This window comes from Canis aureus, chromosome 5 (genome assembly GCF_053574225.1).
Source record: "Canis aureus isolate CA01 chromosome 5, VMU_Caureus_v.1.0, whole genome shotgun sequence".
Classification (NCBI taxonomy): Eukaryota; Metazoa; Chordata; class Mammalia; order Carnivora; family Canidae; genus Canis; species Canis aureus.
In genome coordinates this window covers 42,170,380-42,192,519 of record NC_135615.1, presented here as the reverse complement: position 1 = coordinate 42,192,519, position 22,140 = coordinate 42,170,380, and the positions used below count along the sequence as shown (strand labels likewise).

Genomic DNA, 22,140 nt, shown 5'->3' with positions numbered 1-22,140 from the left:
TGTGCCTCTTAACCCACCTTATCTATTTCCCCATCTCCCCCCCCCCACTTCATCATGGACAACCACAACTTGTTCTCTGCATTCAAGAATCTGTTTGGTTTTATTTTGTTTTGATTTGTTCAGTAGTTCTTTAGATTCCACATATGAGTGAAATCATATGATATTTGTTTTTCTCTTCCTGACTTATTTCACTAGCATTATACACTCTGGTACATCCATATTATTGCCCGTGGCAAGATCTCATTCTTCTTTATGGCTGAGTAATATTCCATTACCTGTATCTATCTCTATTTATTTTATCTATATGTCTATATCTATATCTATATCTCTCGTGTCTACTTTATCCATTCATCTATTGACGAGCACTTGGATTGCTTCCATATCTTGGTTATTGTAAATAGTGCTGCAATAAACAGAGATGCATGTATTATTTTGTTGGGGTTTATTTTTTGCATATATTATTTTGAATTAGTGTTCATTTTCTTTAGATAAATGCCCAGGAGTAGAATTACTGAATCATATGGCATTTCTATTTTTAATTTTTTGAGGAAACTCTTTATTGTTTTTCACAATGGTTGTACCATTGCTATCAACAGTGCACAAGGGTTCCTTTTATTCCACATCTTATAAGTGTTTGTTGTTTCTTGTCTTTTTATTTTCAGCCACTGGGACAGGTGTCAGGTCATATCTCACTATGGTTTTGATTTGCATCTCTGATGATCAGTGATGTCGAGCATCCTTTCATGTGTCTGTTGGCCATCTGTATGGGTTTATTTCTGGGCTGTCTATCCTGTTCCATTGATCTATAGGTCTAGTTTTGTACATCACCATAATGTTTTGATCACTATAGCTTTATAGTATACCTTAAAATCTGGAATTACCATACCTCCAACTTTGTTTTTTCTCAAATTACTTTGGCTCTTTGAGGTCTTTCATGGTTCTTTATAAATTTTAGGATTATTTGTTCTAGTTCTGTGAAAAATGCTATTGGTATTTTGATAGGGATTGCATTAAGCCTGTAGATTACGTTGGGTAGTATGGACATTTTAACAACATTAATTCTTATAATCCATGAGCACAACATATCTTCCATTTATTTGTCTTTTATTTAGTCTTTTACCATCGTCTTATAGTTTTCAGAGTCTCTTACCTCTTTGGTTAGAGTTATTCCTGGATTTTTTATTCTTTTTAGTGTAATTGGAGCAAGACATTTTATATTTTATATTAAATCTTGTTTTTAAATTTTATGTTAAATTTTATTTCTAAAACTCCCTCTCAGGGGAATATTGGTTTTCTTCCATAGACCATTAAATCATTTCCTTGTGCTTCCAATTGCAGCATAAAGGACATTCACCTTTTCTCTATCATGGACAATAGTTTCTTTGACAGAACTTAAAAATCCCAAACTGATAGCTCGTGTTTGCCTTTCAGTGATGAAGTTCCCAAAATCATTATTATTTCAGGGGTCAAAACCAAATTCCCCCATCCAAAATTATGTGGTGGTTCGTCCTGCCTCAATGAGGGATATTCTCATTCCCTCTCTTGTGAAATCTGAGTGTTTTGGTAAAGTCATCAAATTCTTAGATCAACTTACTTTTTCCATGCCACCAGGGTACACCAAGTGGTAAAGGGTCCGTTTCCTTGGGTTTGGCCTCCGTTCTTGTGTTGTGGCTTTAAATTTGTCCTGCAAATAACTCAGAACCAGGTTGCTGCCTTGGTGTGATGGCTGGCAGAAAAAAAAAAAAGGCTGTAGTGGAGCACAGAATCTGTCTGTGTTAGCCCTCTGTCACCGACTACTCACCCCAGCTTTGAGCTTCACCTAAATGATAAATGGTCCTATTGTTTGGGCTTTAGTATTTAAAAAACATAGAGCTAAATCTAGATGAAGCAAGGACAGAGACCCATTTCATTGCACTGTACTTTAATATTCCTGAGACCCATGGCATTACGGGTGGCTCTTTTAACAGCCATCTCTCTTCAGGGTGGAACACTGTGCTGCCTTTGTTTCATCTGATCTTCCAGCTAAATAAGAGATGGTCACTTATCCTCAGTGCTCCCCTATCCTGCTGGATTTCTATTGCTGGAGGAGAAACTGACCACACGGGAAAAGGTAGAGGTTTCAGGCAGGGCATTTCAGCGTGTGTTTACAGGCAGGGCTGACTTACTCAGCAAATCCTGCTCGAGAAGCTGCAGCCAATGAAGAGGCTATATCCCGGCTTGCTTGGGGGCTTCTGAGTTTGAGCTGCATGCAGAAATGTAAGGCAGTGCTTCCTGGCGCTGATGGCAAAATGGGACCCATCTCCAGTTATTCCTCGGGCTTCCCAGCTTTGCAGATCCAGGGGAGAACCTACATAAACATATTGGTGATGTAGCCAGCTCTCAAGGCCAAGAGAATCCTCATGGATTCAGGAGACTGGTTTTTTATTTAGGTTTTTATTTTTTATTTTTGTTGGAAGATGAAATGCTTCTCTCGTTACCTGCCTTACATCTTCAGACCTCCGAATACCATCCTCTCTTCCAGCTGCCACACGGAAGGTACAGACCAGAGAGGGAGAGTGTCTGGGTGGGTGGGAAAAAGTGGGCTGGTGTGTGACTTCCCACAGGCTCTGCTGATACGGCTCTCCGTAGCCACCAGATGACTGTCGTTGCTGGCAAAGGCTTGGATCCAACAGACTTAGATCTGCTTCTAAAATCAGTCCGGCTTCTGTAAGCAAAGGGAAGTATTTGCTAAAGAGCAGGATAATCTTGCAAAGGTGATCTCAGAGCCGATAGAGCCGAGTCGGAAAAAAAAAAAAAAAGAAAGAAAGAAAGAAAGAAAGAAATCAGAAATATTTTGCCAGGTTCCCTTATTCTACTTCACGAGCAAACAAGTAATTAGAACTCCTGGTAAGGAAGAAAATTTTCAGTAGGTGCTGCCACATAGATTTGTCCAGGCTCTCTGTTTTTGTCATTGTCTGTTTAGTAACTTGGTGCATGCCCAAGATAGCAATTAGCCGGATAGAATGAGTGGGCTCCCTGGAGGTGGGGCGCGTGGGGCTGCTCGGCTCCCAGTCTGTCCCCACGCTGCCTGCCGAGCGGGAAGCCGCAGCTGACTTTGAGCACTTGCTGGGAATGGGGTTCGTGGGGGTCCTAAGCTGGTGCCTTACGGCAAGGGTGAGCTGAGCCTGGTGCACACAGTGCCCAGCTCCCGGTGCTTGGGGGACCTGCTGCGCGACCTCCTACCCTAGGCCGCTGTGCATCCGTGTGCGTGTGCGCGTGGGCACTTCTCTGTGCACCTGTGTGTCCCTTGTCAACATCTGACGGTCTGCCTCCATCTAAGCACTGCAGGTTTCCACACTTCTGGAGCTCGTAGCTGGTGGTGCGTATCCTGCGTGTCATTTGCCTGTTTCTTTTGATGTGCCACGTCCTGGGAAAAGAGCAGTTTCAAGAAAAGCAGCTGGCTGGCTGCTTGGCAGCCTGAGGGGTGTCCTAGGAGCAGCGCCGACTGGGGAGGGCTGGGGATGGTCCCGTGCTGTCACCACACCTCTGTGCAGCCACACTGTCTGGGATGGAGCTGGGGAGCAGCCCATTCTGAACACCCAGCCTTGTTTCTCATCCTCTGGGTAGGAGCGTGTGTGTGTGTGTGTGTGTGGTGTGTGTGTGTGTAAAACGAGAGAAGGACTCATTCTACTATAAAGTGATTTACAGTCATTACCTCCAGGAAAAGCCAGTAGAAGTTTGGGATCACCCTTGAATTGAGACCAAGGATGGCATGTTTCGTAGATCGTGGTATCTTACAGATTTGTTTTTTTCAATCAGATAGTTCCCTTACAAATTTTATTGGTGGCTAAAGGAGATGACCCACTGAGAAGTCTTTCCTCTTATGGAGGGAAATTTAGTAAAACCTCTGTATATACTGGGGAAGGATGGGGATGGCATGGATAGAAATCTCCAGGGGAACCTTCCATATACGAAAGACCTAAACTCATATAGGAAGATGCCTAGATGACTTTTCTATTTCTGATTGATCCTCTGTTCTCTCCTCCTAGCTTAGACTTTGAAAACCCAAAAACTTGGTCTATTCAGTTGCTGTTTTGTATATGAAACTAAAGATCTTACCTCATATGGACAAACTGCCACCACCAAGAGCTTTCTTGAGCTGTTTTTTCTTTTAGACCAATTTTAACTGTTGTATTCCATCAAGATGGAAATTGTGTTTTATTCCTATCAAAACTATCTATAATTCACCAACTGTCACCAGATTAGGGGGTCGGGGAGGTGAGGAGACTTGTCTTTCAATCCGTTGTGAGACTAATAGAGAATAGGTAGGGATAATAGCATGTGGCAAACATTAACTTCGTGAGTCAGGCACTGGAGCTGAGTGGGGAAGGCATGAGTTAAATACCAAACAATCAAAGCCAAGTCACTTAGTTGCTCTATGCTCTATTTTATCTATAAGATGGAAATAAAGTCTTATTCCCAGGATGTTGAGAATTCAATATGATCATTCCATTTCTTTAGGAACCTTGGTACATGGTATGTGCTGTGCATCTTGGAGTCCCATGTACTTTCTTAGATAGTCAAGTTTTCTTTTTTCATTACATTATCTTCAGTAGTGAATAGTTTCCTCAAATACATCACAGTGTCACTCGGAACTAGTTACACTTATTTAGAGTTTGTCTGGGGAGAAATGTATGTGAGAACGAATCTGAGCTTGAGTTTCTAGAAAAGTTATGGCTGTGAACTTCCTATTTTATTTAATTGAAGAGGCAGAGAATGAATAATTCTCTCTATATATCCCTGTGAAAATCAATTAAGTCAAAATACCCAAACCATCACTTTAAGAGTAATTTGAGAACAACTTTGGAAGCTTCAACAATTGCTGGGGCGCCTGGGTGGCTCAGTTGGTTGAGTGTCCAACTCTTGATTTCGACTGAGGTCACAATCTTATGGGTGGTGTGATCGAGCCTCATATTGGGCTCCACACTCAGTGTGGAGTATGCTTGAGATTCTTTCCCTCTCCTTCTGTTTCTCCTCCTGCTTGCATGCTCGCTCTCTCTCTAAAATAATAAATGAATAAAATCTTTAAAAAAGAAAAGAAGCTGCAACAATTGCTGGGCTTCTTAGAGAATGGAACCATTCTACTTAAGACAGGTTTTCCTCCCAGCTTGTCTTGACATTGTTTTCTCAACACAGGAAGATCATGGGCTTTGAATTTTAGCTCGGCCACTTGCCAACTGGGGGATGTTGGGTAGTTATTTAACCTCTTAGAATCTTAGTTTCCTCATTTGTAAAACATGGATGATGATATATAGGGTAGCTGCAAAGAAATACACGCAGAATGCCACACACAGGGTGATAATCATAGTAGTAGCAATAATAATAATAATAATCAGTGGCCTTTGCTTGTGTTGTACTTACTGTGTCCCAGACATTATCTAAGCACGTGATGTAGTAACACATTCACAGGTGGGGTAAATCAACAATATGTGGTCCACAAATAACCGTTCTTTTTCTTTCCTTCTTTCACTTTCAACCTTCAAGACTGTTTCTTTATACATCAGATCGAGGTTTGGTTCTTCCTATTTCAGTCAAAATATTTTTTAAAAAAAATATGATCATATCGCCTCCCTCAAATGCCCTGAAACACAAACATGCTTGTGTTGAAAACCTCTCGTTGGCTTTGCAGGGACTAGCAGGCCCTGTGTGTTCTAACCCCTGCCTGACTTTCCTGTCTGACCCTGAGCATGGAACATCTTGCCTGGTCTCCAGCCACACCGGCCTTTCTTGGTTCCTCAGGAATCTCCCTTCCACCACAGACTTTTGGGAAGCCCCTTTCTCCACTTAGCCCCGTTCCTTGTTAATTCTGGCCTTGGACTCTCAGCTCAAGCTGAGAAGCCATCTCTGGCCCTCAGGTGATCATGGTCATAGCTCTTAGAGAGCTGGGGTGCTTCAGAGTACCTGTCATAGTCTGTCATCACGAATGGCCTGCTGTGCCTGTTTTGTGAATGCCTGTCTCCCTGCTAGACCGAAAGCTTCATGGGAGCAGGACCCACATGTCATTTTGCCCTCTGTTAGACCCCCAGCACTAGAACAATACCAAGCGCTTAATAGGCACTCAACAAATTTTTATTGAATGTAACTATGACAAACACCAAGGCTGTTGTGTAGACATGTTTTTAAAACACAGGCAAAACGGTTCGGCAAAGCATTTGCTGCTACAAAAATGCAAGCTGTTTTAACCATTGTGGGTTGGGGAGCTTCTCGTGGCCAGCCGTGAGAGGACTGGTTTTAACTTGAAATTAGGAGATACAAAGGGGAAAAAGGTCACCTAAATAATGCTGGTGCACGAACAGGGCTTTGAGAGGACAGTTGGATTGTCTTCCCTTCTCTGTGGACCTCATTAAAAGGACACATAACTCCCTCCACCACAGTGGGGAAGGATTCGTTCAGCAAAATGATTCCAGGATTAGAGGCGCGGAATCTCAATCACAAGCAAAAAGAAACCATTCCAGACAGGACAGAGAGGAAGGGGAGACACACAGGGATAAGAGAGCCAGTGAGGTATGAAGAAACTTGCCTGATATTTTCCAGTGGACCTAATTAGGCACCCAACATGGGAGGGTCTTTTCTGGGCTCTTGAACAGATGAGTAGAGACACTGTCTCCTCCTGAAGGGACATGGGTCATGTGCCTTGCCCCACACCATTTCTTTTCCCTGCGTGGTCTCTGTCACGTTTCCATGTTGCAAACCCTTGCTCATCTCTGAAAAGTCAGGTCAAGTCGAGGCTTCCCAGGAAGACTTCCTCAACAGCTCCAAAGAAGGACTTGTTATGAGTCACGCAAACCACAACAGTTGTGGGAAGAAGGCACGAGAAGGAGAAGCCGAGCAGCACCACAACAATCCCTGGCCATGTGCTCCAGGCCGGGCCAGTATAATCTCTTTTGCTGCTCAGATGATCTCCCATCAGGTGCTGTTCTCTCCATGTAATAGATGAGGAGACTGACACATCCCTGCCTTGCCCAGAGCCACACTTACTAAAGCCACAGAGCTAAGATTCAAGTCCTGACTACTGGAATCGGCAATCAGTGCTCTTATCTGCACACAACACATTTCCTCCCGAGTTACCTGTGTGAGAACAGCCGTCAGCTTATGTGGAAATGGTCTGTTTATGTGCCTGTGTCCTGGTGGCCCAGAGTGGCTCGAGCACGGGGGTTCTTTCATTTGTCATTAGTCAACGCGTCCTGGTTAGCCCAGAGCTGGCGTGCGAGTAGGTGGTCAAGAAATGCTTCCTAAATAAAACACTGAATGTGTGAGTGACAAATGTGCCTATGTACCAGTGATTCTCCTTCATGAGGAGGAACCCAGAAGCAAAATACCTTCCAGTGACCCCAAAAGTAGGCTTGCTAGAAGTCTGCACCCATGTACAGAGGGAAAAAATACACATTTTTCTAACTCTTTGTCAAATAATGATAAAATAATGACTAAAACATACAATGCTTATTATTTATCGGGCATAATTCCAACATACCCACATGTATGGATGTGGGGACGGGTGTGTGTATCCCTCACCACAATCCCCTGAGATAAGTACTGTTTTTATCTTCATTTTATAAATGAGGAAACTAAGACACAGAGAAGTTACGTAACTTGCCTAAGGTCAAACAGCTGTTAAGTGCAAGGGTTAGGATTAGAACCCACACAGGCTGGTTCCAAGGTACCCGCTACGAAAAGATCCATTTGTCTTTTTTGTGCCTTTTTACGTATTTATGGAATTCTTGTTTTTCATATTTTTGGAATTCTCTTCTTAGCCCCTTCCATATATGTAGAACCAACCTACTCTTTAGGCCCACGTCAAATGCACTTCCACTCACAGCTTTCCCTGACTGTTCATTTTCTCACCTACATTTAAAGCTTTTCCCAAATGCGCATTGTGATTCTCTGTAACATGGAAATAATATTATGCCACCTGACCAGGTTGTTGTAAGGATTAAGTGAGACAGAACCTTACACTGCTTGACGTTGTTTTTAGATTAAAAGAGAAATTTTTAAAAATTATTCTCTACCATAGATGTATTGTCCCTGCTTTCATCCAAGGCCAACCCTCTACTTGGAAGCTGGATCCCACCCCTGATTTCCACTCAAGCCCTTCACTCCTGCACTTGTCTGCTCTCTGTGTGTCATCACCACATCTTTCATCTCTACAGGATCACTGGTGTGGTCCACCAACATGCTGTCCATCACCCCATGTTAGATACTCATCTCACCACCCTGTATCCACCTCCAGCTACTGCCCATTCCCTGCTTCTCTTTGCAGAAAAATGCCTTGAAAGAGTCATCTGTATGCAGTTACCACCTCTTTTTCTGTCCCTCCACCAAAGTTGCTCTTATGAGAGTCATCAGCAGCCCCCTCACTGATCTGTCCCATCAATTTCTGCCAGCTTCCTCCTGTTGCAGCTCTAAAGCACCTTTGGCACTGGTGGCCACTCCTTCCTTCTCGAAAGAGTTCTTTGTCTTGGCCTCAAGGCCCACAGTTCCTCTCTGTTTCCTTCTCCCACCATGGCCTGTCTTTCTCAGACTCCTGAACTATAAACATGCAAGCCCAGGCCTCAGGCCTCTCCCTTACCCTGTGCTCAGTCCTGATGGCTTTAGCCAGCCCCATGGTATTGGACATTGTCTCTTCAACCTGTATCCCCATTTCCAACCTCTTCACCCCATATGCAGACCAGCACATCAAACTGCCTACCCAGCATTCTCGCAGAGATGCATTAGAAGTCTTAAAACCCAACTTCTCATTCCCTTTGAGAAAGGTAACTTTCCAGCTTGTCCAGCTGCTTCTCCAGCTCCATGAACGAGAACTCCAGTCTCCTAGGTACTCCAGCCAGAAACCTTAGAGTCATTCATTTCTGTTGTTGTCTCATATCCTTCTAGTTTTACAGTGAATCCTCTGAGCCTAACCTCTAAAAATATCCAGAATCCAATCATGTCTTATCACTTCTTTCACTCAAATGTTTCCTCACCAGAGAGGCCTTTCCTGGCCTTCCTAAGATCTCTCTTTCCCTCTCTCTGTCTCTATCCCTGCGGTCCACCCCCCCATGCACATGCTCCCCGGTTACCTTTACCACTTTAGCCCTTATCTCACTGAACATGTTAAATAACCATTTATTTACTTGTTGCCCTTCTTTTTGCCCTATAGAATGTAAGCTGCATGAAAGCAGAGTCTCTCTCTCTTTTGTTCACTCTTGTATCTCCACCACCTAGGACAGTTTCTAGCATTTAGTATGCATGTAATAGATACTTGTTGATTGAATGATGGGTGAATGAATAAATGTTTATATGGACTCTTAGTAATAAAATAGGAAGAATGGGCTCCAACATCAGATGAACCTGAGTTCCAGTCTCACACTGATCATTACTTGCTGGGTGACCTTTGGTTTACTGAACTGGTATATCTCCTTTTCCAATAATAATGTATCAATATTCTTATGAAGGTTGAAAAATTTTTTTGCAATTCTGTAAAAATGCCTGTCGGTATTCAGTGAATGAGACTTAACAGTATTTCTTCTGTATCCCCCCACTGCACTTACCACAGCAACAGTCACATAAAGGCATTAATAGTTCCATGCTGATTGAATCATTTTTGCCTACCTACATAGCTAGCGTTGGTGGTGGCTTGTTATTTGCCAGACTCCGTGCTAATACTTAATAGTCACTACCTCATACAAATCATACAAATCTCAGAAAAACATTATGATATAAATACTTGTTGATTGTCCTCATTTTACAGATGCAGTAACTACAGGATGGTATGTAACTTATCCAAAGCCACAGGCTAATATGTGGTAGATCAGGGTTTTTGTACCCAGACTGTTAGATTCTAGAGCCTAGGCTCCTATCTGCTCCGTAGTATACTGAATTTTACAATACAATGCATAAATACAGTATTTTAGACATTGTTCTCAGCACATGGGAACTTAAAAGATGCAAAGGACTCATCCCTATTTTTAGAAGCTACAGTCTGGTGGGAGAGAGAAAGGCATGCATACACAACTCCTAACAGTGGATTTTAACCTGATTATGCATGAGCAGCAGCTGTGGCAAATGAAGAGGGATATTTCCACCAGGTCCCTATTCAATCAGATTTCCTGGAAGGGGGCCCCCAGAATCCTAGTTTTAAAAGTTCCCCAGGTGAATCTTATGAACAGTCAGACCTGGGAACCTGAGTCTACGAGAAACAATGGTTAGGGTTGAGGAATATATTCAAAGGGAAGAGCTTTGGGAGAAAGAGATTGACCAGCTGTGGATCCCTTTAAAATGACAGAGTAAGATCCAACAGCTAAGAAGAGGTTGCTTTTGGTTAAGATGTCTGATGTCTGGCAGATAAATGGCTGTCCTGGGAAGATTCAAGGTCAGTGTTATTCACTTACAAATTTAAGGGAACTCTACTGAGCATTTGCCCATTTCACGGTAGCTATGATTTTGCTTCAAGATTTTATGTTTGGGTACCAGCTAAAACACATACCTAATATAGAGAAAGTCATTCAGATTCTTGGGCTTTAGTTTTGTCATCTACATAAGGGGAAATAAAAATTATGCACATATCAAAGAGTTACTGTGGTGAATAAACATAATAATTCATACAACGTTCATAGTGTGCTACCCAAGGTATATTAAGAGCTCAATAAGAGCTGTTGCTTTTATGAATGCGATTTGTATTAGTGGAGGCCTCAGAAGTCACCCTTGCCTTGAGCACTTTGATGCAATTGGTCATAGAAAGAATCCTAGGCCAGCAGTCCAGAGATATGTACATTCTGGTCGTCTTTTGACATTGGTGTCCCTTGATAAATGGTCTAATCCTGCTGTGCCTCGGAGTCAAATGGCAATATAACAAAATGTGGCAGGGTTGGTGTGAGATTAAGTGATGGTGCTTTGTGAAGTACGTACCCCTCTTGAGTTTCCCATATTAAATCAGAAGCTGGGAGTGGTAATGGAGTTTTAGGAGTTCCTAATAAAATTTAGGAATTCCTAAAGAAAAAGAAAGAGGAAAGAAAGAAAGAGAAAGAAAGAAAGAAAGAAAGAAAGAAAGAAAGAAAGAAAGAAAGAAAGAAAGAAAGAGAAAGATAAGAAAACAAGAAAAGAAAAAAGAAAGAAAAGAAAAGAAAAGAAAAGAAAAGAAAAGAAAAGAAAAGAAAAGAAAAGAAAAGAAAAGAAAAGAAAAGAAAAGATGTGCCCAGGAGCCAAGCTCTCTCAGGTATTATTATCAAACAGAGATAATTATCACAACAATTTTATGTGGCAATGTCCAAGTTTTACCAGTGAAGACCCTGGGGGAGGACTGTGAGGTGAACTCTCTAGTTGGAAAAGACTGTCTTTGGAATCACATAAACCAGAGTTCCAAATATGACTAAAGGTGTTTATCCTCTGAGCATCTGTTTTCTCAAGGGCAAAAGTGAAGTAATTACATTTCCTTTTCAGGTTTATCGTAAGGATTAAAGACATCGAGTGAAATGTGCCTGACAGCCACTTAATAGATGATCCCTGTACTTACTGTGATAGTGTCTTTGTCTGGGTCCTACCGATAGTAACACCAAGCTGGTCTGATGGTACATCCTGGGTTCCTCCCACACCATTAAGTTCCCATCAAAACAACAACAACAAAAAAAGTTCAGTTTTGCATTCTTCAATTGTTTCAACCTTCATCACCTTTGCTGCTTGTTTGTCACATATACTGGCCAGCCGTGTTCTGATTTGTGTTTGTGAATTCATTGTTTGTCTTTGGTACTTGTGCCCCAAGGCAATTCCTTCATTTTGACTCAATTTTATAAATCTAATAGAAAAATCACTGGCGGTGAAATCATCACCATCGTTAGAGAGACTGGCCCATTAGTTTTCTGAGTCATTGTTTCTTCCCTGGCAGATGGAGCTGGGAGAAAAGATGGGCCGAGATGGCCAAAGCCATCACTGGTATCTGCAAAACCACAGTTAGTAGGAGAAGCAAACAGGAGGCAAACAAATGTATGACTTCAAAGATATGCATGAAGGGCTGTTCTGTTGAATGTTGACACATGGGAATGTCACTTACCTTGAAATTTTAGGAGCACACGGAGCAGTCAGTGAACCTCCTTGCAAGAGAAATTATTTATTCAAAAACTACAAACAGACACATAAAGAACATCTCTCTTACATGTCAGAGATTGCCTAGGCAATGGGTTCACCTGCGGTAAACATGCATATGGTTCCTGCCCTGATGGAAGACCAATTAATCAAGTTACTGTAGACTGTGGCAAATGTCTAGCGGTGAGGACATATGAAGACAAAGTCTAATAGGGTTATATACCTATAATAGGGAGGGAGTGTCTTTTCTTCAGGAAAGGAGGACGTCTTTCCTGAAGAAGTGTCCCTTGAGCTGAGATCTGAAGGATACGTAAGTTTTATGTAGGCAGAATGAGAGAGAATTTTCCAGACAAAGGAGAGCATGTTTGTGAAGCCCTGTTACTAGAGGGTCGTGGTGAAGGAAAGCTTTTCTTTTCTCAAGGAAAGCTCGCGTGTCAGATGCACAGAGACCCAGCAGGAGGACAGTGAACAATGAGGCCCTGGGGTGGTGGGTCCTACATGCCTCTGTCATATCAATTATAGCTTTGATCCACAGAGCACCTGGAAATTATTGGAGGGTATGAATTTGGGGGGGGGGGACAATTGTCCACATCTGCAGCATGAGAAGATTCACCTGACTGCCATCAGACTAGAAGAGCTAAGCACCAGGTGGATACATTTAGGGAGCTGGCCCCTAAAAGCCATCCGTGCCCTTGCATTTTAGGAGACTTGTAGATGGCTCTCTGGATGCCCCCAGTGCCTCAAGGTGTGTTTGTAGCGTGAATCCAGTGCGGAAACCTGTCCATTGTCTTGACATCCAGCCAGAAAAGTGTTTCTTCTCAATGAGCAATGGCAGGAACACACTATGCTCTGTTCTGAAGAGGCAGTAAACATTTCCAGCATTGAAAAATAGACTGAGCATGCTCTGTCAGACATAGCACTTGTGAAGCATGATATTTAGAAGGAAGAGAAAGACTGTGTGGGGACAAAACCACTAAAGATGTTTTTATATAGTGTTTGTTCAGCACAAAATAGCTGCTCCATCAAAGTGTCTAGAAAGAATGGTACATCCGCTCAGCTGTGTATCTTCATATATACAGAGCAAGGTGACCTTCTCAGGGGAGAGTGACCAAGGAAAGGTTAGGAAGTCCTGTTCTATCTTCATTATTAATTCAGTTTTTCATGGCCCTATAACTGAGATGATGGAATGTCTAGCATGTGGGTGAAAGCCTCAAATGTGAACTCCTACAGGAGCCCAGCAGGGAGCATATTAACCAAAAAGGCATGATATTGGCTATCCTGAGTCTGTGTGTTGGAGCCCTGCCCAAAGGCGACACAGTCTAGTTAAAGAAAAAAAGAAAAAGGCACTGAACAGGGAAAATAAAGACAAGCCGAGCCCTTAGCCCCACCCCCCGCCCCCATTTTCATCCCATTAGAAAGAATCCTAGAACTTCTGTTTGGGGGCAGGCCTCCGAAACCACTAGTCCAGCCCTTCGTGGGGTCCCTGAACGGCTCACAGCACTCCTGACAAGGGAGCACTGGAGAGCTCACTCCCTCCAAAGCTGACCCTTGTACCAGAGCAACACTGACTGTCTCTGGATCTTTACATTGAGTTGAACTCTATTTCTTAGAATCATTGAAATAAATTTCTTCCCAAATCATAAATCTTAGACATTTTCCTCATGACAGTTCTGCTTTATGAGGATGATTATCATACTCTGTGCAGCCTTAAGAGTCTAAGCTCCTGCAGGTAGTCCCCTTTGACTTTGTCTCTAGTCATGGTTGTAACAAGGAGCATTTAGGTGCTATATCCTGTTCTAAGTGTTTTTATGCACTAGCTCATTTTGTTCAAATAAGAGTGAAGAGGAAACTTTTACTATCCCCATTTTGCAGATACAGACACTGAGGCCCAGAAAAGTAAATCACCCGCCCAAAGTCACATGCTTAGCAAGCAGCAGAGGGGTAGGATCTGAATCCAGGTAGGCTGGCCCCCTGAGCTTCATTCTTCCACCCATGATAGAGGGAAAAGGACTCTTTTATCTGTCACTGTCTCGCCTTTGAATCCAAGTTCCAACACTTCCCGTGACCACCTGCTTCAGACTAAGCCTCCATTTCTTCAACCATAAGATGTCAGTCATGATCCCTACCTCCGTGCTGCTGTGGGACTACATAAAATAACATCTGCAAAAGCAGCTGCATAGTGCCTTGCCCACACTGTCTTCATACTGAAGACTGATAGAATCAATAAAGGTGTAAGTGAATGCAGACCCTCAGGGCCAGCCTTCTCTAGCAAAGCTTTCTCCCTCTTTGCCCTGATTCTCAAGAGAAATATCTATTTTATGTTGCCTTCAGGAGAGCCTGAAACCAGGAGTCCCAGAGTAAGCATAGGACTGTGGATAGGAAAGAAAATAAAACTATAATACAGTATCACCACAGGTCATTTGCTCCACTTCCCCCTCAATCCAGACTTGAAAGCATTGGGCACCCTAGAAATAAAGCAGACATACTCCAAGATAGTGGCCTTTCAGATCATGTAATATCTCTGTTCAAGCCCATTTCTTTGCATGGCTTCCCATTTTACACAGTAAAACCTGAAGTCTTTCTGTGGCCTCCAAGGCCTAGGAGATCTGCACCCCAATGATCTCCTGTGACCTCCTTCTTCACTCAGCCCACACTCAGCCTACACTCAGCCTACACTGGCCTCCTTGCTGTTCCTTTAGCAGACCTAGCATATTCCCTCTCCAAGACCTTGTATGTGTCCCTTCTGCCTGGAATGTTCTTCTCCCAACCACATGGTTCTTTTCCTCACATTTTGTATGTTTTTGCACAAATACTACCCCTCGCATAGGCCTTCCTGCCAACCTGATCCATACCTCCAGAGCACTTGCCCTTTATTTTACTTTGTAGATGGCCTCACTGCTCCGCTTATTATATATTTGCATTTGTTTATCATGTTTCCTCTTGCTAGACCATAAACTCTATGAGAGCAGGAGCTCTGAGCTTTTGCTTACCATTGTGCCTGCCACGTGGTAGTTGGTGACACATCTTTGTTGAATAAATGGTGAATAATCATGGTTAATAGTGGCAGCAGGTAAGTGCAGTGACCCGCGGATATTGCCTCTCTAGGAAGGCACTGGTTCCCAAGTGCTAGCATACACATGAAGATCATCTGCAGTGCTTGGCTTAAAACACAGATTCAGGGGCTCACACACCCCCTAAAATTTTGAATCAGTACATCCTGAGTGGAGCCTCAGAACCTCCACTTTCAAGAACTCCAGTGCCCATTGAGGAAGGAATCCCCAAGTGCAGCCCTTCAAGAAACACTGTCCTAGGATAAAAGAAAGGAAAAAATATACATAAGCAACATCATTGAATTTTGCATGGTTTCCTTCCTCCCTCCATGTCTTGTTGGAGATGTAGGAACTCCAGACTTAGCATTAGGGGTGATGCTGGTGGAGGCAAGGGGTTCAGGGCACTGCTCATAAACACCGTCATCTCTCAGTTGGAGGTTGGGTGGCTGCAGACTTGCTTAAGCAGGGGAGGGGTCTTAGTGTGATCTCCAACACAAAAGGACATTAATATCCACCCTTGCCTGTGCGTAGAGCTGTTTTTGGAATGGCTGCTACCTCCTTGAGTAGACAAGGACACCCCACTGGTCCTGGCAATTGGCATCAAACCAGATAGCCAAAGCTGGAAGAGATGCAAAGTTCTGGTCAGAGCACCACCCACCATCTTGCAGAGAGCTTAAGTGAACTGCCCAAAAGCACACAGCTAATTAGTTTAAAAGCTGGCACTGAAACCCAGCCTGTGGCTTCCCTGTGGTGTTTTGGCCTCTGTACCCCTTTAAAAGTGGTTTCAGTCTTTTAAAAGGATTTCACCCTGTTTCACACTGTTCCACACTGTTTCACACTGTTCCTAACAGTCCTGTGACTATCTTAGAATAATGTGCTGACCTGAGTAGAGACTCTACATAAACAGGGGAAACCCCTCAAGGATAAACTGTAGAGTCTACTTCCTGTCTCACTCTAAGCATGCGTGCTGATAAGCCCTGGAGAGAACCAGCTTCCAGGTACTTTTAAATGGCCAAGCAAGGTATGTATAAAGGTGCTGTTACTTTACATTTTTTTTTAAAAGAAACTCATTTTTCTTTGAAATTGGCCTTATTTACACACAGAATCAGCAGGAAAGACTATTATCAGATATTAAGCCTTCAAGAATGTTCTCCCAAGTGCTGTCTTCTCTACATTGGGTACCCAACAAGGTATTTTAGAACCAGGTATACAATACGTGTTTCCTCATGTTGTGCCTCCTAAACACTGATAAGCAACGAGCTGACCTTGACTGTCTAGAGTTCAGGGATGGGGACTTGGGGTGGTCACACGTTGTCTGAACTGATTCTTTTACAATTTCTGCTACATCTAAAATATGCCGCTGTGCCAACTTGCATTTTTTTTTTCCCGTCAAACTGACCCAGGCTGAGCTTGCTGTACATGCTGGGAACAGCCTCCTCCAAATTCACTTCATTTGCACTCATTTGCAGTCTTCTGTTTGGGAATTGTATTTTTGGCTCCAATTCAGATATATTCAAACCGAGATGATCAGTAGAAATGATCCTGTAGGTGAGACAGTGGCCAAGGCTTTAGTTATAATTCTCTATTGATCCTCAGATGTGCTCTGAGCATCATACAAAATTATTTATTTGACACAGCATTGTCAGGTCATAGCACAGACCTCAGTGAATTGATTAAAGTTTGAGGCTTCCAGGGATACCCAACCTTCATTTAAAGAAACACTCCCCCTGCAAGACTTGATATTATAATGTGGTAGTAGGAAGGTATCTTGCTTGTTCTCTGTAAATTTTAGCATCTTAAAAAGTTAGGCTCCCTTCCAAAGCTTGCAACTACACAGGGTAAACAAACAAAAGGTATGTTCCAGGCAGTTGGAACAGTGCCTGGGCTAAGGAGCGACTCAGTAAACATTTGCTCCATTCTGTTCTTCCTTCTACCTTGGTCTACAGACACAGCAATGTAGGCTCATTTGTTGGTTCATTTATGAAATATTTCTTGGGCTCCCATTCTATAGAATAATTCTAGACAGTATCCACAAGTGAAAACACAGCTAGTTCCTTGCGGTCACAGACCTTATGTTCTCGGGGGCAGACAGGTAATAAAGCATTACAAGCATTCCATCATTGATAGGACGGCAACCAAATTAGAACTAGATCTAAACAAGGAGACTCAGGTAGCATTTAAATAATGACCTTTCACATACCTAACTACAGAAATGCCCTCCAGACTGGTCTTCTGGCAATTAGGCTTCATACCTGGTCTCCTTGGCAGCCCTCAGAGCATTCTCAGCTCATTCTGGGTGCTTACTGGCAAGTACTTGTCAGGCCCCCTGAGCTGATCTCTCCTTTCCCATCTGCTGCTCTAATTCTGCACAGAATGGTGGGCAGATGCTGCCTTCTGATCCTCTGCAGAAGTAAAGCCCTCTGGGAGCTGAATCTGCAGACCCCAGGGATAGCATGAATTCATTTGGATGGTTTTAAAGTCTCTGTGAGGTACCAGGCAGTGATCAGGCTCTGGAGAAATTTCAGGAGACAAAGCAGCCACTGCTCCTGACCTCGGGGTGCTTACCTTCTAAGAGGGGAAAAGGATGACCAGAAGTAGACATCAAATCAAGGACCTTTCAAATAGTGATCAGGGCAGGGAAGAAAATAAAAATAGGATAAATGGCATAGCCAGTGACAGGGGAATGACAGGCTACCAGCTGTAGGGTCGACAGGGAGCCCTCTCTGAAGCTGAACCCCCTGACTAATGAGAAAGAGCCAGTCATATGAAGAGCCCAGGGAAGAGGATTCCAGGCAGAGGGACCGGCAACTGCAAAGACCAGGAGATGGGAATCAGTTTGCCATGGGAGGTATGGGAAGGTGGACCATCGTATCTTTGGCTGGTAGGGTTCGTAGCTTTGATTTTTAAAAAAATTCTTTCGAATATCTGAGCCCTATAATTCATTATACTTTTCAAAAAAGCAGTAAATATTAGTAGTTTGAAATATAAGATTCTAGAGATAGCTTACTTACATTTATAAGGTAATGATTTGATGATTGAGCCCTGCACTCAGATTGCCTTTACATAACACTGGTTTTGCTATCCACTGGCTGAGTGACTTCCCTCAACTTATTTAAGCTTTCTGTGCTGTTGCCATAAAAGAGGATAAGAAGAGTGCCCATTTCATGGGAGTCTTGCGGTGATAAATTGTGATAATGAATATAAAGCACTAACCAGCCCACAGTTAGTGCTCAACGCAAGTGGGCTATTGGAATCCCTCCATTGTCGCCCCTGAAAATTCACTTTCTTGATCATTCTTACCATCCCTTGATCCATCTCCACCCCCAAAGCCATTCATGAATAGTCTTCTAAACAATCAAGTGCAAAATAATTACTCCAAATCTTCATGTTTCGGGTGCCATTGAGATCCTTGAAGTTTTCCGTGTAACTTAGTAGAGGAAAGCCCCATAAAATCCTCAGCAACTTGAGCCCTGGCCCTGGACAGTACTTTCCTCAGAGGAGATGGTGGGCTAACTATAAATATTGCTCCTTCATCCCCCCCCTTTTTTTTCTCTCTTCCCTACTGTCTCATAGCATTCATTGCCACCAGTCATAGTAAATATTTACTTGTCATGTTGCTTAACCTACAGGAATGAAAGCTTGGAGAACTTGTGTGCCTTGTTTGGTGCACCATCCCCAATTCCCTCTAACAGTGTTCAAACAGTAGAGCTCAGGAAATACTTGTTGACTGAATTCTGTACGCGCACATTCATTAAAGAAAACCCCTATGTATTGTGTTGCGAATGGGTCAAAGAGACGTGGTTATAAAAATATCCCATATTTTTAATGCAACCTGTGTGTTGCCAACTTCTCAGTGACCCAGGAGAGCAATTCACTGGGAGCATATTATCCAATAAATAAGAAATATTATGTTTATTTATTATTCATTTATTCATTCAACAAATATTTTTAGGTCCTGACTTCATGCCAGGTAGCATATTAGATGCTGGTATACAGTGGTGAATAAAACAGACATGGTCCCTGACCTCAGTAGATTAGAGTCTTGTAATTAATCATCCTAATTTTTATAAAAAGCATCTCCTCGCCAGCTTCAGCAATATCATATTTTCATATAAATCTGTAGACTAGAACCTAGAGTAAAAAATAAAACCTTCTGGCAACGAGCCTGTGAGTGGGCAGTCAGGAAATGCTATTCCCAGCCTGACTCCTTCCTCCTCACACCACTCCTGGGGTACTGATAGTTTGCAGAACTGTTTCACAGATGGCACACATGTGCATCTCCCCATGGCACACAACAGCTCCTCTCTCACCCTCCACACACATGTGCATGCACGTGCACACACACCACTCAATATCAAACTCTCATATGGCACCAAAAACCCATCCAGAGGAACTGGAAATAAAATTTCAAGTGGCACAAGAGCCATAAGGTAGATAGGAATAAGAATTTGCCAATCTTGATCCCTCTTTGCTCAATATCACACCCTTGATTTGCCAGCTGCTTGTTTGTCAGACAAACTAGATTGTTGTGAGCAAAACTTCTCTTTTAGGAAAAAGGCAAAGGCAGCTGCTATACAAGGAAATTTTGGAGTTAGGTAGCAGAGACTCTGAAGTCTATATGTATGATTGTATATATCCCAGATTCAAGGATAGGCTCCCATTCTATTTATTTATTTATTTATTTTTTCTATTTATTTTTTTTTATCTACAGTTTACACACTTGGAGATCAGTTTCCCTTGAATCATTATGTCACGAATCCCTCTGTCTTGGGTTTGATCTGATTTTAGCACTGCGGTGCTAAACTAAGTGAGCCTTAGTATAGACTTGTTCAAACCATTGATCCCACATTATCTTTTTATTGTGCTTTAATTGTTTTGTGCATATTTGAATTTTTTTTCCAAAGAAACTATACATTCCCTGAAGAGTTGCATGTTGACATTCCCTGAAGAGTTGCATGTTGACATGTTTGGATTCTCAAGTTAGACTGCTTGGGTTCACCTGATTCTACTCATGCTAACTTGAGCAAAGTTACTTAACCTCTTTGACATATAGTTTGCCCATCTATAAAATGGGCTCATAATAGTACCTTCCTCATAGGGTTGGTGTGCAAATAAATGATCTGTTTCATACACAGTGTTTCCCAACATCTTAAAGTGCCAAATAATGTTTGCTAATATTCTTTTTAATGTTTACCCTCCAATGCATCCACCACTGACTGATCCAGATAAGAAGTAAGCCATCAGTTAAGCATTAAGATCCAGAAGGCAGCTTTCCTACTGATACAATTGTATGATTGTGTTTAATGAATTTTAAGGTTGAGGCTGATCTTCCAAATTCATAAAATAACCAAACTTTGTAGTTCAAGATATCCATATAATAAAACTAAAATTCTAAGAAAATTTGTTGAACAGAAACAACAATTTTAAAATGCTTTACAAAGTGCTTTATCCTGATGGTAATTCCATAGTGCTAAATAATTAGATAAAAATTAAAATTTTAGCCAAATAATAAGCTTTATTTTTTGTTCAGTTTAAACCAAGATATTTGAGGTTGCATAAAGACAATCTCTTGGTCTGTGTAAACTTTTATCTTCCTAAGATTTTCCTTAACTATTTTTCTCTTTTCCTAATCTCCCTTATTTCAAATTGTATACTTCTTAGTGGTGTGTAAATGAGTTTCTATTTCTCATAGAAATAGTCTTGTTTTTTAGTAGTCTTGTTTTTTAGATAACAGAATGAATTGGTCAAGCTAAGCCTTAAGATTAATTGGTCAAGCAAAGTCAGCTTGCTGTTTTTCTTGAACCCAACGCCTTGAGAATCTACTAATTAGAGAGTTGTTCTAATACAAGGAGAAAAGTTTCACAGTGACCTGACTTTGGTTTGCCCTTCCTTCTGGGGTTGATGTTAAATTATTTGAGTTCAGAGTTTGCTATCAAAGTTTTATCAAGTCATCATGATATGAATTGTGTGTTCTCACACACATCCTTCCTACCTCCCTCTGTTCCTTTCTCCCTCTCTCCTCCCTACCATTACTGATAACCAGAAGGATTATTGGGCAAAAAAAAAAATTAACAATGAGGTAAAATTCCTCCTTATCCACCTGATTTCTTGGTTCCTGAAGTTCCCTTGAGAAAGTAAGATGAAATATTGTTTAATTTTGTGACTCTGGGAAAATAATGGAGATATCTAAACTTCAGATTTATAAAGTATGGATTATGAAAGGATCTTATGCAAAGAGTTGGTGTGATAAATAAATGGGATTATCAGAACATTGTTTGGCATCAATAAGAGATCAAAATACAGTGCCATTTTTATTACAATATGTTTCTAACAGTTTTATAGGGAGAGTGTAGGCAAGGGGGGGGAGTGGTGGGACTCACAGTCATAAAGGAAAGCAGGAGTCAGACCATGTAAGTCCTCAAAGGCTATGATAAGGAGCTTGGTTTTATTTACATGTTACAGGAAACCCTGACTGGTTTAAAGCAGGTCAGGGACATAGTATGCTTTGTTTTGTTGTTGTTGTTGTTGTTGTTGTTGTTGTTGTTGTTCGTTTTTTTCAAATCTCACTTAGGCTACTCTGTGGAGAATGTAGGGAGGCTATCACAATTGACTGGACAGAGAGGAATGAGATTGGATAAGGAAGCAGAGAGTAAAGGTTGGATTTTGGATAAATTGTTTTGGAGATAGAGTTGATAGGATTGCTAATGGATTGGATAAGTGGATACGGTGTCAGTAAAAGGGATATGAGTGGCATCCCTGTACTGAATGGTTGGCTTATGATGCAGGCTTATATGTAACAAAGAATGAGGATGAAACTTTATAACCCAGTCCACCCATATCCCTCTCAACTCCACTCTGGCCAGATGTCATCTCAACAAAGTGAGACACAGTCTAGCTACGGATATATTCTCACATTCAACCCACAAATAGTCATTCATCTACTATTACCATGTTCTGAACCAAGTTCTGAGTACTACTCAAGGAGTAGGAAGCAAGA

At 42.0% G+C, this 22,140-nt stretch overlaps 1 protein-coding gene across 5 annotated transcripts in view; it reads left to right on the top strand.

Annotated features, from left to right (window-relative positions):
• Positions 1 to 22,140, top strand: part of PPP2R2B (protein phosphatase 2 regulatory subunit Bbeta) — a 440,587-nt gene that overhangs the window by 24,617 nt on the left and 393,830 nt on the right. Inside the window, exon 1 of one of the 5 annotated variants that reach the window (XM_077897732.1) lies at positions 2,233 to 2,535. The exons of 3 other annotated variants lie outside the window; for them this stretch is intronic. In XM_077897732.1, coding sequence (XP_077753858.1) covers positions 2,462 to 2,535 — 74 coding nt within the window. In that variant the 5' untranslated portion in view covers positions 2,233 to 2,461. Of the gene's footprint in view, positions 1 to 2,232; positions 2,536 to 22,140 lie in introns of those variants that run through there. One more of the 5 variants, XM_077897737.1, reaches the window with a different exon arrangement.